We start from the raw sequence: 14,510 nt of genomic DNA, 5'->3' as shown, positions 1-14,510 counted from the left end.
AGTATGGTTTTCACCTATCTTTGCGCCGTTCAACGTTGCTTGACTCTCACTAGCCTAATTTAGTCATACTTTTAATTTGTTTTAAAATTTACCTTAAAATTAAAGAGCCGACAAAAAAAGCGCCTGTTTTTTTGGAGTTTTTTATTGATTAGTTTTTAAGTTCATTTTCAAATATTATTATCACCTTTAAGATTTTCTTCCTTTCATAAAAAAAAATATTTTATTAATTGCCACTTATTACTTAATCTTTCATTAAAACAATTGCGTTAAATGTTGTATCTCTCTTCTCGAACTTGTGTTTTTTAATTCCAAGCTTTTAATTCCAAGTTTCCGATGTGACGCGCCAATTAATTAATTATCTAAACTGATAATTGATACATCTGTCAGATAAAACTTTCGCCTGTAAATGTGTATGCATATATCATCGTATCTTAACAGAAATCCAATGATATAGGTGCGCGTAAAAATTCGGTTATTCTTCTCTTCCTTTAGGGAAGTTCCCTATATTAAAACAGTTGATTGGAAAAAATCAATATTCAACAAAATAAGATTGACCTCTGCCATTAAACTCTTAAAAATCGTACAGCAATCAACACACACACTTAACTATTCGAATCATAATTGGATTCGAATGTGTGGCGCTCAGTTCTGGAAATTGTACGAGTTGTTCAGAGATATATATAATAAAATCTACACTGAGAAAAAAATGCTGTTGATTCAATTAAAGTCTATATTACGGGCTGTCGCTAACATAAGTAATTGATTCATGTATATTTTTTATTAACATAAAGGCCTTATTATTGAAATAATAATTTATGCCTTTTTATGTCAATAAAAATATACATGAACTAATCACTTATGTTAGTGACAGCCCGTAATATATACTTTAATTGAATCAACAGCATTTTTTTCTCAGTGTATTTTTACTTAAAAAATATTTAATCCATTTTCAAGAGTGCTATGAACGCCCCAGTGCAATGAAAAAGTGTAGTCGCGTTTCTAATTCCTTCTCTTTTGGATGTCACATGCATTCTCGTACATGAGTGGGAGAGATAATATAACATAATAAAAAGCGAGATATCTCCGATTTGATTCATATATAGATTACAAATGCGATCTGAGTATTAAAGTAAACGTAAAAAAGAACAAAAATTATTAAAGAATTTATAAAGATGTGTGAACGAATAGCAGCAACCAATAACAGCAAGGTAAGAACATATTAAAAAAAAATATTTAGTTTGTTCATAAAAAATATATTTTTAAACAATATATTTATGACCGTATATTTGAGAAACTCAATTAATATTAGGGTGTAACGGCCTATTACGGTTGGAGCTGGATCTTCGTTGCTTTAAAATAATTCAAATATATTTTTGTTGCATTTATTAAGACTTTATAATTAAAAATTGCTAATACTCTTCATTGCTAGAATATTTGCAAATTTCTTGTTTCACATAATTCACGTAAAAATTCTTTTAAAATTCTTACAATTCAATAATTTTTAAAATAATTCATATCAATGTACTTTATCGCATAATGAAAATACATGATATCTACTTAAGATGCAATCATCTAAATATAAAGAAATATCGAGCACCTATACTGCATCTATGTATACAGTATTTTTATATTTATATATGGATATTATAACCAAGAACTCGGCAACTTTTGTAATATCTTAATAATCGAATTTATTTAATTACATTTATATTATTTATAATTTTAAATAATAATTGTAATATCATTAAAATTATTCATCATTTGCATTAAGTCTCCATTTTAATTCCAATAATTCAACAATTTCTCGTTGTTTATTAAATAAAAATTTAATGTACCAATTAATGTGCTTATTTATTATACTTTTATTAAGCTTTTAATAACATGGCACCAATATTCCTATTTTATATACAAATAATTTCTTAATTAATTAACATTCTTCTTATTCATATATTTTGAATAAACATTTAAATAAGCAATAAGTAATATTTTTTAAGAATATTTTTAATTTAAAAATATATATATATATATATATATAATCTTACCAACAAACATCTATATAAAAATTATTCAAAGAATAGAAGATTTCCTAAAATAAACATTTGTTATTTTTAGTTTTAATTTTTGCATTTCTTTTAAAAATTCTGTTTAACTGTCGCGTGGATTAATATATTATTGTAAGTAATATAATTTTATGTAAAAAACTCCAGAAACTCCATTATCACGATGCTGTTCGTGAATTCAGAATAGAAGACAATATTCTAATAGGAAAAGAAATACCAATAAATAGAGAACCTGTTAATATATCCGAAGTGTTACTTAAAACGTTGAAGAGCAAACCGAACTGCATCGGCCAGGTATTTTAACAAACATAATTTTCACTGACTCTATTAATGTAAAACAATTATATCGCTAATTTCTAGAGTGTATACAACTTTGCGTAAACAAGGATTTAAACATGCAGTTCAAAACCTTTTACTCTATAGGTGGATGCACTTTCTGGTGAACAGGACACTTATGCCGATATGAGTGAGCGCAGCATTAAATGCGCCCTTTGGCTACAGAAGCAAGGCGTTAAGCCCGGAGATATAATTGGTCTTTGTTGTGATAATGACATGAACGCAATCATAATTATGTTGGGCACTATGTACATAGGTGCTATATCTAATCCTTGGGACAACGATTTGTCTCCAAGTATGTATTTCCTGTATGTATTCTATTTTATTGCAGATATAATCGTGCTATAAAATCATATGTATAGAATAAGTTAAGAAAAAGTTAAAGATTTTCAAGCAGTGTATATATGTGATTATTATTAATAATACAATTGACTGTATGGTTAAAACATTTATATAGTTGTCCCAAATAATGATTATAAATTATAATTAAATTATGGTGATTGCAATTACTTTTTCTTTTAGTGAAATGTATGCTTTGTATGATCAATGTAATAAATTTAATTTAATAATTTAATACTGAACTAATTGTTCGTTCAAGATTTATGAGTTATACAAGTAAACCATACACACATTATTCACCCATTTAATTCTATTCATTTACATTTGTTTAGTGACAGCACGATATTTTCTTTCGTTAACATCACCAAAAATAGTTTTTGCGATGCCTTCATTGGTTCCGATTTTAGAAGAAGCAACGAAAGAGTTGCAAATGAATATGAAAATAGTAGTTTCCCATAAATTAAATGGATACACATCCGTGGAGGATATCTTGAGTGGTCACGATATTAACGAGATCATTGAATTTAAATGTGCCAAGATCAGCAACCCCGACGATGTTGCTCTCATCTCTCTCTCATCAGGTACTACGGGCATGCCGAAGGGTACCGAGATATCGCATTCATCTTTATATAATTGCTTACTTCCCGAAAAAGTTACGGAATTAGAAGGCCATACTTGTCTCTGGACACACACATTGCGTTGGCACTACGGGGTCCAGTTGGCATTTCATGCCATCTTAGCGTATTCGACAAAAATTCTTGCACCCTGTAGCATAATATTTAACGACGACGATGAAGCAATATGCCGGTTTATCGAAAAATATCGAGTAAGCTCTAGCTAATGATTCCGCAATCTGCTATAAAACTAACTTGGCAAATAATAATTAAATGGAGATTAATCTTGCACTTTAACTTTAAGGTAACATGGTTTTCCATCGAACCAGGCATGCTAATCCGATTTTATAAGAGCGATTTATTGGAGAAATATAAATTGCTGACTTTGAAAGAAATAATGAGTACTGGTGCTAATTTAGGAAAGGAGCATTGTCTAGCTTCGGCAAAGAAATTACCTCATGCTTTCATTACGACTGGCTATGGTATAAGTCAATTTGATTTACAAGTATCATATGACCCTAAATATTTCATATCATGACACTAAATATTTCATATCATTCTTCATTTCTCGTGGACTTATTTACTATTATAATAATATATTTTTGGAAATATTAACATCAACTTAATGTATTAATATTACCTTCTATTATTTCAAAGCAATAATTAAAAATAAGTTTTAAAATTATCAAAAATATTAATACTAAATTTTAATAAATAAAAAATAGTTCTTTACTCAAATAACAAAAATAAAATAAAATAAAGATATCAACAAGAAAAAAAAATCATTATAAATTTATTTTAACAAATAAATCTTTATAAATTTATAAGAAATCAAAATAAATTGATTTTTTACACATATTTAAAATAATATTTAAGATAATATTTATAATGGCGTTTTCACGTGATGATTCTTGACGGTATCATATTATGTCATATTATATAGTTATAATAAACATCGTTTTTAGGATCTACGGACTCAGCAGCTGATGTAACCGTTATGATCAAGGGTTGCAAACCAGGATCTATTGGTTTTGTCGCACCCAACGTTCGAATAAAAGTGACGGATGTAGAAACTGGGAAAACTTTGGGAGCTAATCAAAATGGAGAACTACGTTTGAAACTGCCTTGCATAATGAATGGTTATTATAAGAGACCTGAAGAGACTAAACGAGCTTTCGATTCTGACGGTACGTAGTAAAGAGTAGATGGGTGGGACCATATCAGTCCCTATATGTCTGAACCTAGTTAAAGAGTCATCTAGATCTAAAGAGTTCTTCTGTGACTCCCGTTAAGTCAGTACGGATTGCGAAATTATCCTTATATACGGTACGCAGAGTTTGAACTTGCGACCTGTCGGTTACAAATCCGTCGCTCTAACACGGAGCCACATGACATTCTGACGATGTGTAACTAATCGGAATGTCACGAAATTTAGGAAACCATTTAGCAATTTTGACTCTAATATAATTATAACGGTATTGTAATGGAGAGCTATAAATGAATACACACAGAAATAAATATTATTGTACATATAAATAATAAATATTCTAAATATTATTAATAATAATATAATAATAACCACTTATCCAAGGAACATATCAAGTTAAGAAAAAATAACTTTATTTTAATGTCATGAAATTCAAAAAGATGACTTTTTGTTACAAAATTTGACTGTTTATTGACGTTAAGAATCAAAATAAGATTATTTTAATTTTTTTACCTTTTTGATGTTCCTTAGGTAGCCAAAATTTTTTATATAATTACAAAATATGAAATGTATGAATAAAATGCAAATATTAAAATTTGAAAATATTTATGAATATAAAAAAGTTGAAGACAGTAGATTTGCAAATAAAAAAAAAATAATAATGCACAACTAAAATGACTTCGTGAAAACGCTTTTTTAAATACAGATAAAAATATAAATTATTAAACCTTAAACAAAACATTTCAGGTTGGTTACTTAGTGGCGACATAGGATATTACGACAATGACGGAAATGTTTTCCTCATCGATAGAATATCTGAATTTATCCTCTTCTATGGTATTAATATTTCTACCACAGAAATCGAGCACGTTTTGAAAACACATCCCGCGGTATCTCAAGTAGCGGTAATAGGAATACCACACGAAATTGCGGGTCAACATCCAATGGCTGTCGTTTCTCGAATGTCGAATAAAACGGTAAAAATCGTAAAACGGTCATATCCATTCCCGGTAATGAACATGAAAAGAACGACTATCGTATTATTCAAAATTCATATTCACATAATTTCATTGTAATCGTGAAAAAATGTTTCAATTATAGGTAACGGAAGAGGAGCTCCATGACTTGGTAGCGAAGAACCTACCGGAATATTGTAAGCTTCGCGGTGGAGTTAAGTTTCTCGACAAACTCCCACGCACAGCTACAGGCAAAATCGCGAAGAAGCAACTGCGAGATATGTTTGTGAATTAAAATACTACTGCACATGTACAAATTACACACAATAGTAGATTGTTACATCATTTATAGAAAATATTCAGATTGCTTAATAGTAACAATATTGACTAGAAAGATATAAATTTTTATAGCGAGATATGTTAAATAAACGAAAACGTAAAAGGTTTTTCTTATATGTTGAATAACGTGTATAAAATTATCTAATTTTTCTTAAATAAAAATTAAAAAATATAAAAACTCAATATAATGCAAATTATATTATCGAAAAATAAATAAAAATATCATTACGCGTGAAAATATAAATAGAAAATTAAAAGTTTCCCCTACTATAATAAAAATTAAAGTCGAAAATTAACGACTATCGAAAAATCTCCACAGACATTCGAAAATTGTATTCTGCTAGATGCAACAGACGGTGGAAGATTTTATCCACCGACGATTACTTCTGATTTATATACTACTATCATATCTCTGGTCTTACGCCTCGTTTATATAGAAATTTAATGTAATGCTCAATATTTGAGAATACGTTATTATTTCGTTGATACTGAAGACAAGAAAAATTATGACCGAAATGTTTGTAACCGTCAATTATTGTGAATAATACACACTTATCATCCAGTGTCGACTTACATTGGCTTGCATTTTTTCCTCATTTCGATTTATTTCTTTGAAGCTTTTTTATTAGAGATGTACTATATTATTAAATAATTTTGGCAAAAAAAATATCTACCAGAATTTCCAATACATAAAGAATTTTTCTTGTAGATAAATTTCAATGAAAAATATTTCTAAAAATGTTTATTTAAGATCAGTAAAAACAGATAATAAAATACGGTAACGTGATTCTCCTCTCTATATTTCAAATATTGTAAAATGCACTCCAAAGCACTTGGAATGCACTCTTTCCAGGTATTATTTCCTTCAAAAAAGATATCCCCTCTCCACGAGTTTAATAATACCTAATCTTTCTATAAAAGGAACGCGTATATATCTTTTATTTCCTTCACTCTATGATAAAACTCAGATAACAAATCCAATTGCGTCTTTTCCTTTTTACTCGTAAAATTCGTTGAAATCTAATCTAAAACCCACTATTTATATTGTTCCATGCATTGAGAAGATAAAAATTAAGGTAAAAATTGGGAATAGCAATCAATTTTTTAACAGTGACAATTCAGCTGCCGTGGAAAGTACAACCAGTGATTATATGATCATTGTATAATTTATAAAAATGTGTGAACGGAACATAGCAACTGATAAAAATGAGGTAATAATTTATACTTTCGTTTTGTATTTAAAAAAATCTTCTCAAAAAGTCAATTTAATTATGCATAAGCAATTTTTTCTTTAAATTATTATTTCTTTTATTTTTGCTGTCTTCAACATTCATTACATATATACTTATATTCACAGATATTTTCAAATTTTAATGTTTACATTTTATTCATACATGTTACATATTGTAATTATATAAAAACTACAGTGCATCAAATTATTTAAGTGATTATTATTATACTATTATAAATATTAATATTTATTTATATCATTATTATTTTTAACAATAATTCACTAACGAAATTTTATCATAAAGGTAGAAGAATCAAAATTCAAGGTCAGAATCAAAGATAACATCTTACTAGGTCCAGAATATCCAATACACAGAGAATCAGTCAATATAGCTGAAATGATTCTACAGACCCTAAAAAGCAAACCTGATTGTATCGGCCAGGTATATTAACAAAAAACAGTATTCACTGTATAACTCCATATTTTTCAGTTGCATTAATTTCTCGTTACAAATGCTTAATATGTCAATTTATAGATAGACGCTGTTACGGATAAACAAACCACTTATGCCGAAATGAGTGAACGCAGTATTAAATGTGCACTTTGGTTGAAAAAGCAGGGCGTGAAATCAGGCGATATAATTAGCGTTTGCACCGATAATAATCTAGACGCGATTATAATATTGTTGGGCATCATGTATTTAAATGGCAAATGCAACACCTGGGATAATGAAATCTCCTTAAGTGTGTAATCTAATATATTAATCCTACTTCTATTATCACCATATACTAAAAAATCATATGCTATATACTATATAAAAATATGTATTATTATCTGTATTTGTTTATTCAGACGATAGTTCTTTGTATATTAAGCGTATTTTTGTATTATTTGGTAATTTGTTTTTATACTTAAGACAATCAATAAATATAGTCGTAAGAGAGAGAGAGATAAACCAATCACAAAGTTCAAAATTGTAAGTATAAAAATAATGATCCTGAAATAATAGAGAAAATACCAGTCAAAGACTTAAATATAGTACTATTTTAAAACTTATATTTAGAAATTTATATTTTAGTCAATTATCGGTTAAAAGCATAAAATTTATAAAAAATAAATAAGAAAAACAGATATAGTAAAACTTTTAATATTATTCAATTATATTTAATCATTTATCCATATTTCAGTGACGGCACGAAACTTTCTCTCAATGATGTCACCAACAATAATTTTTACGATTCCGTTATCGGCCGCAAATTTAACAAAAGCAGCAAAGGAGTTGAAAATGAATGTAAAAATAGTGGTTTTTGGCAAGTTAGATGGATATGAATCAATAGACGATATTTTGAAGGGTCACGATAATCGCGAAATTTTCGAATTCAAATGTACTCCGATTAGTAACCCGGACGAAGTTGGTATTATTGTTCCTACTTCAGGTACCACGGGTATACCAAAATGTACTGAAATTTCACATTCTTCTCTACATAATTGTTTATTTTCTACAAATATTGCCGAAACGAAAGGTCACGTTTGCGTATTTACACCGACAATACGCTGGCACTACGGCATTATACTTGCATTTAAGATCATTTCAACATATTCAACCAGAATTGTTGTATCAGACTGTGTGACAGACGACAATACCAATAATATATACAAGTTCATTGAGAAATATCGAGTAAGTAAGAATTCCTAAACAAATTTCTGATGCCTAATTTAATACCTAATTTTAGAAATAGAAATAAAATTGAAGAAATAATTTTAATATTTGACTGTAACTTTTAGATAACGTGGTTTGCTTCTGACCCATTCATTCTAATCCAAATGGTTAAAACGAATATATTAGAGAAATATCGATTGACAACATTAAAGGTTATTGTTACTGCTGGTTCTATTTTCCTAAGACAATATCAAGAAACATTGACTAAAAAATTACCAAATGTTTTAATTAAGAACTCTTATGGTAAGTTACTAAATTTAATTTCAAAAATTACGAAACGATCCGCCTTTTTCCTCGCGCGCAAATCAGTTAATTTTTTAATTAGTCACATTAAAGTATATGTAACTGGTTTTCTAGAAGTGTCTATTACGGATATAATATTTACGTTTTTTAATTAATTACGACATTAATTAATTAAATGTTAGAAATTAATTATTTATATTTAAAACTGATAAGTAAATAATACGTAAAATATACTTGTCCCCATTATCTTGTTAATATGATGGATGCATTAATATTTCGTGCCAGGATCTACCGATGCAGGAGGTATTTTTTCCAGTCAAAACAAGTACAGTAAACCAGGATCTGTTGGTTTTCCTTTACCTAATGTTCAAATAAAGGTGACGGATACACAAACCGAAGAGGTCTTGGGGATTAATAAAGTTGGAGAAATACGTATTAAAATTCCCTCTGTAATGAACGGTTACTACAAGAATCCCGAAGCTACCAAAAAAGCTTTCGATTCTGATGGTATGTCTTGGATGCTCGAACAAAACTTTCAATTAGCAATACTAACATTTAGATAACTAAGAACTGCAATAAAAGAATAATAAATAGTCAAAATGTACAATATTTCAGGTTGGTTACGCTCTGGCGATTTAGGATTTTATGACGATGACGGAGAAATCTTTATCACCGGCAGAATATCGGATTTCATTCTTTTTAGAGCAATCAATGTCTTACCCACTGAAATCGAAGCTGTTTTACAGACTCATCCTGCGGTATTCCAAGCGGTGGTAATAGGAATGCCTCATGAAATCGATGAGCAACATCCAATGGCTATTGTCTCAATCATGCCAGGTAAAACGGTAGGTACCGCTCATTTTCAATTATATTAAATATAAAGCCAATAAAACAATAACTGCTTTTGAGATTTACATGAAATTTACGCAGCAAATACTGTGTTTATTTATTTATCAAATGTTCCGTTTACAGGTAACAGAGCAAGAGCTAATCAGTTTAGTGGAAACGAATCTGCCGGATTACTGCAGAATTCGGGCTGGTGTCAAATTCGTAGATAAATTTCCGCGTACAGCTACCGGCAAAATCGCGAAGAGACAGTTGCAAAGTATGTTCGTAAATTAAATTATACAATGTGCGTATGAAAAGTTCTGGAATGGCTAATTATCTCAGAAAGTATTGGTTTATTGGAAAAGTGTTTCATACAAAAGTTGTAGGCAACAAATGCATCAAACGGCAATACTTATTTGATCTTGAACGCAAGTATGGAGAAATTCTCAAAGTCAACTTTAAAATTTTTAATGGAAACTCTTACTTTTTCTTCAATATTCTTGTAGCTGACAATTAATAAGATCTTTTCAAAATACTATAATAAAACTCCTTAGATAATTATTACCTGAATATATTTTAAAGATTCATTAATATAGATACAATCTAATTCACCATTATTTTTTATAAAACTACGGTTTAGAATTCTAAAAACCGTAAGATATTGTTTAAAATGTTCTTCGTGTTAGATATTTAACATATCATTTTATTAAAATATATATTTGTTAACATTTGATGCATTGGCCTAGATTTTGTTTAACTGTTTGTCGCAATTTTATTTCATATTTTTAGAGAAACAATTCAAGGTATCAACATGTGCTTGATATATTCCATATAATAATCTAACAAGTCGTTATGTAGCTATCTTTAGCAACAAAACAAGATTATGTTACACTTGTCGATCTGTTATATTATTGCTGATGTTTATCATTAATAGAAAAAATTGTCATTGTTTATTTGCCAGATAACGTTAAATTGGGATACTTAAAATTGAGTTACAGATTATCTTACGATATCATTATCTATTTCGTGATTATAGAAGCAGAATAAACACATAATTTCAGAACATGTTAAATAAATTAATAAAAATTTTTTCAATAAAATCTACAATTTTTTATAAACAAAGAAATACCTATTATTTTACGTTTGCCTTATAGCTGGTCCCCGAGATCAATAATGATCGTTATATACCTCGTAAAGGGATATAATGCACTCGTCGTTTAAACAAGTTTTCCTTTCCTTTTATCTGTCCTATAAATCTCCCTCTCTGTCTTATTTTTCTTTCGACCTCTTCTCATTTCGTTTATTCGTTCCTTCCATTCTTCTCCACGACATAACTCGACGGATTATCCATATTATTCAATGGGATTAACGCTATGATATATTTTCATGAGATTATGCTTTTTATCACATCTTTTGTTTTGTTTATTCGGGCAAAGTTACAATATTCGGCAATTTTAATATATCAAGAATATCACTTACATATATTTCTAGACAGGATATCCTAATACGTCATATCGCGAGCATTGTTATTAAGGTCAAGTTATAATCAATGAACAATTACAGCCGATACATAATATCGGTAACGTCAAATGATCTAACGTATTGTACATTGTTTATTGTAGCTAAAAGCATGATTCCTTTCTCCAATTATCTCGAGAATCTAAATGGGGCATCTTATATAAGCGAATATAAAAATACATCAGAGCAACAATACTTTCTCGGTTAGACGCGGCGCATGTTTTTGCATTTCTCTAAAGGAAAGAGTTACTTCCCGCTAATGCCAGTTCTCGGTGGCATGCATATTTATTATTCGAAAGCCGAGAAATGGAGATTTGCCGTCTTTCAAATTTCAGCGTTTCTCTCGTCCGATACCTATACACGATGTATCTCTTCTCGTCTAATTTTTAACGATGCCGGAGATTCGATAGTGCAGAACATTTCAGGATATGATTTTTTATGAAAACATTAGCTTGAGTCGCAATGAGTTTTGATGATGGATCGGATAACTCGCTCGAACAGAACTAGCGCGAAGGATTTTTAATCCGAATGTTTCTTTTACAAATACACGTACTCGTGGAAGGCAATATCTTTCATATCTTTGATAAGAGAGAGAGAGAGAGAGAGAGAGAGAGAGGAAGAGCTCGTTCCTGAAGAATTGAATTATCGCTCGTTTAATATAGTTTTTATCTGGCACACGCACTACGGATATCAAGACAGGTCCTTGGGTCTGTGTTGAATTATCTTTTTCGATTAAATTCTTTTATGATGTTCTTATGCGGACGGGCGCACGTTATAAGAACTGTGAGCTAAAGGCGCGAAGGTTTTACAGAACATAACGGAGACGTAATGGAAACAGCTGGCAGAAGCTTACAGCGATTTCCATAAAATCGAGCCATTAAGATCTTGTACAGCTGCAAGCCCGTGGAGAATAGTCGGGGCGAGGAATCAATATTTCAAGAAATAGAAAATGTAAGATAATAACGCGCCAGTATCTCGATTTAATTTTGCGCGTTCGATATATTTTTTTATCTACGAAAAATTTATTGTTATCTAATTGTGAGTTAATCAAAGTTCCAATATATCAATAAAAATTGAATTGTAAAAAAGTCATGTATATCGCCTTGCTTTTCCTTTATTTTACAAAAAAAAAAATGTTTATTTAAGATCCGATAATTCACAGTCCATATCGGGGTGATTTTTTCCAAACGATTTGATGTAAATTTTCGCGTGCATGTGCAATTACATAAACAGAACGAAAGAGACGGAGAAAAATAAAGAAAAAAAAATGAAAGAGAGAAAGATAGGCATTGGAAGAGAGATGCAGCAATTGCATGCGTAAAATGTTTTTCAATAAATCTGCACACGTTAGCGTGCCTTCTTCATATCTTTGGTTTACTCTCCCAAAGCACATTTTCGTTCTTTTATTAATACGCAAACAAATCAACCGCAAGCTTCAATTCTTCTCTCTGTTTTTACTCTTGTATGAATATACGTAGCATATTTTGATGAAGCTACAGATGCAACGCGGAAAATGCGACAGAACATTTGATATGGCCAATAGAACATTTTTCTAATATTTTGGAATTGTTTCTTATGTTCCTCAGAATCAGATGTCGGAACAAATTTTTGTTCTTCAAATACTGAAAAAATAATAGAAAAATATAAGATTATCTATTTGTTTTGCCAAACATCATAAGATAGACTTAAAAGATTCATATGTGTATACTCTTTTTAGATCTTTTCTGTTCTAATAGATATATCCACCAATAATTCGCATAAGTTAATGAAACGACGAACGAGAATAAAACCCAATAAACACTTTATGTCGTGCACGATTTCATAAAATTGCATAATACTTTCGATATATGTCATAAAGACTTCATTGTTCAATGTTTAATTTCCGGCTTTCCAATTGTTAAAGCACTCAAACTTCTTTCATTCGTCGAGCACCAGCTGCTTTCACGGTAAAGTCAAAGAAAGCTACCAGTGTGTCTTCATAATAGAAGAGAAAAAATATAAGTAGACGCGTTAATTAAAAGTATAACTCTTTATATTTTTGTCTATCATGGAGATGCTACGAGCATGATGATAAAATAAAAATCTTCAAAAAATAATAAAATATTAAATACACGCGGAACTTGTGATTACAGAGCGATATATAATATATATATCTAGATAGTTTAAAGAAAGTGGAATCTACGATTGTTAATATCAGTTTCTAATATATAATGCAAATTATTGATATTTATTAAAATATCAGATATTATATAAATACGTAAATATAAAAGTATAAGTAATGTAGTTCAATAATGCTTTTGATGTAAAAACGATCTGTTTTAAATTTGCCAAAATTATAATTAAAAAAAAGACATCTCTCTAGTACATAATTTTTCGTTATAATTTGCAATATTATAAAAGATTTTGTATTATGTTAAAATATAAAATCAAATAAAAAATTGAAAAATAGATAAACATCGCACGCACATGTAAAATTGAACGTCACGAAACACTTTTATTGTTACGATTTTTAGAAAATCCACAAGTGTACCAATGAATCAAAATCGAACTTGGTTGCCGGTTTTTCATTCGTGTCAAAACGGCTATTCTATCGAACTTAGGCGAGAACCTTTGTGGCATTAAATTGGATTGTTCTTTTACCGAAATCTCTGGAGTCATAAACCTTCCGGCGATATCCATTTCCTATAATCCACAGGACCCAAAAAGCTAAGACGACGTTATAAAAAATATGTGATCACACCAAGCTATATTTTCGGCCTATAAACGCTTTGGTTCTCTACGTTACTGCCGTAAAGTCTTATCCGAGAATATACCATTTTTCACATGAAATTACACAGTTCAATTTTTATTTTCGCTATTATAGTTCATAGCAGTATATCAAGTAATGCAATTTCATTAAAATTTTGATATGTTCATTATTAATTTTGATATGTCATCTCTGAAATGTTCTTACTTATATAAATACATTATTAATTGACAGATATTAATTAACCGTTATATCTTATCACATCGAATCTAGAGGAAGGTCACCGATACCGACATACCACTTCGTTTTTAGACAATATTTCTTAAACAAAAGATAAAAATACAACTTCAAAAACATAAATACAAAGTAAAAA

The 14,510-nt window shown here is 29.5% G+C and overlaps 2 protein-coding genes across 2 annotated transcripts in view; both read left to right on the top strand.

Annotated features, from left to right (window-relative positions):
* Positions 1 to 5,835, top strand: part of LOC108757572 (uncharacterized) — a 13,195-nt gene extending 7,360 nt beyond the window's left edge. Inside the window, exons 9-16 of the mRNA XM_018502033.1 lie at positions 1,173 to 1,208; positions 2,208 to 2,354; positions 2,484 to 2,691; positions 3,068 to 3,561; positions 3,654 to 3,831; positions 4,315 to 4,536; positions 5,304 to 5,533; positions 5,658 to 5,835. Coding sequence (XP_018357535.1) covers positions 1,173 to 1,208; positions 2,208 to 2,354; positions 2,484 to 2,691; positions 3,068 to 3,561; positions 3,654 to 3,831; positions 4,315 to 4,536; positions 5,304 to 5,533; positions 5,658 to 5,807 — 1,665 coding nt within the window. The 3' untranslated portion in view covers positions 5,808 to 5,835. The remainder of the gene's footprint in view (positions 1 to 1,172; positions 1,209 to 2,207; positions 2,355 to 2,483; positions 2,692 to 3,067; positions 3,562 to 3,653; positions 3,832 to 4,314; positions 4,537 to 5,303; positions 5,534 to 5,657) is intronic.
* A 1,138-nt stretch (positions 5,836 to 6,973) lies between these two features.
* LOC108757887 (luciferin 4-monooxygenase-like) lies at positions 6,974 to 10,335 on the top strand. The gene is made up of 8 exons (XM_018502572.1): positions 6,974 to 7,062; positions 7,387 to 7,524; positions 7,618 to 7,825; positions 8,270 to 8,760; positions 8,868 to 9,045; positions 9,331 to 9,552; positions 9,661 to 9,890; positions 10,018 to 10,335. Exons 1-8 carry the CDS (start codon positions 7,027 to 7,029, stop codon positions 10,165 to 10,167), a joined length of 1,653 nt encoding a protein of 550 aa, XP_018358074.1. The 5' UTR covers positions 6,974 to 7,026; the 3' UTR covers positions 10,168 to 10,335.
* The last annotated feature ends 4,175 nt before the right edge of the window (positions 10,336 to 14,510 follow it).

Source organism: Trachymyrmex cornetzi, unplaced genomic scaffold (assembly GCF_001594075.2).
Source record: "Trachymyrmex cornetzi isolate Tcor2-1 unplaced genomic scaffold, Tcor1.1 scaffold147, whole genome shotgun sequence".
Lineage (NCBI taxonomy): Eukaryota > Metazoa > Arthropoda > Insecta > Hymenoptera > Formicidae > Trachymyrmex > Trachymyrmex cornetzi.
This window is presented reverse-complemented; position numbering and strand designations above follow the sequence as displayed.

Excerpts from the sequence above, each read along its gene's own strand:
- LOC108757887 (XM_018502572.1), top strand. The coding sequence starts at position 7,027 with ATGTGTGAACGGAACATAGCAACTGATAAAAATGAG. Across the intron at positions 8,761-8,867 it reads AGTTCATTGAGAAATATCGA|ATAACGTGGTTTGCTTCTGA; the intron begins GTAAGTAAGAAT and ends TGTAACTTTTAG. Across the intron at positions 9,891-10,017 it reads CAATCATGCCAGGTAAAACG|GTAACAGAGCAAGAGCTAAT; the intron begins GTAGGTACCGCT and ends TTCCGTTTACAG.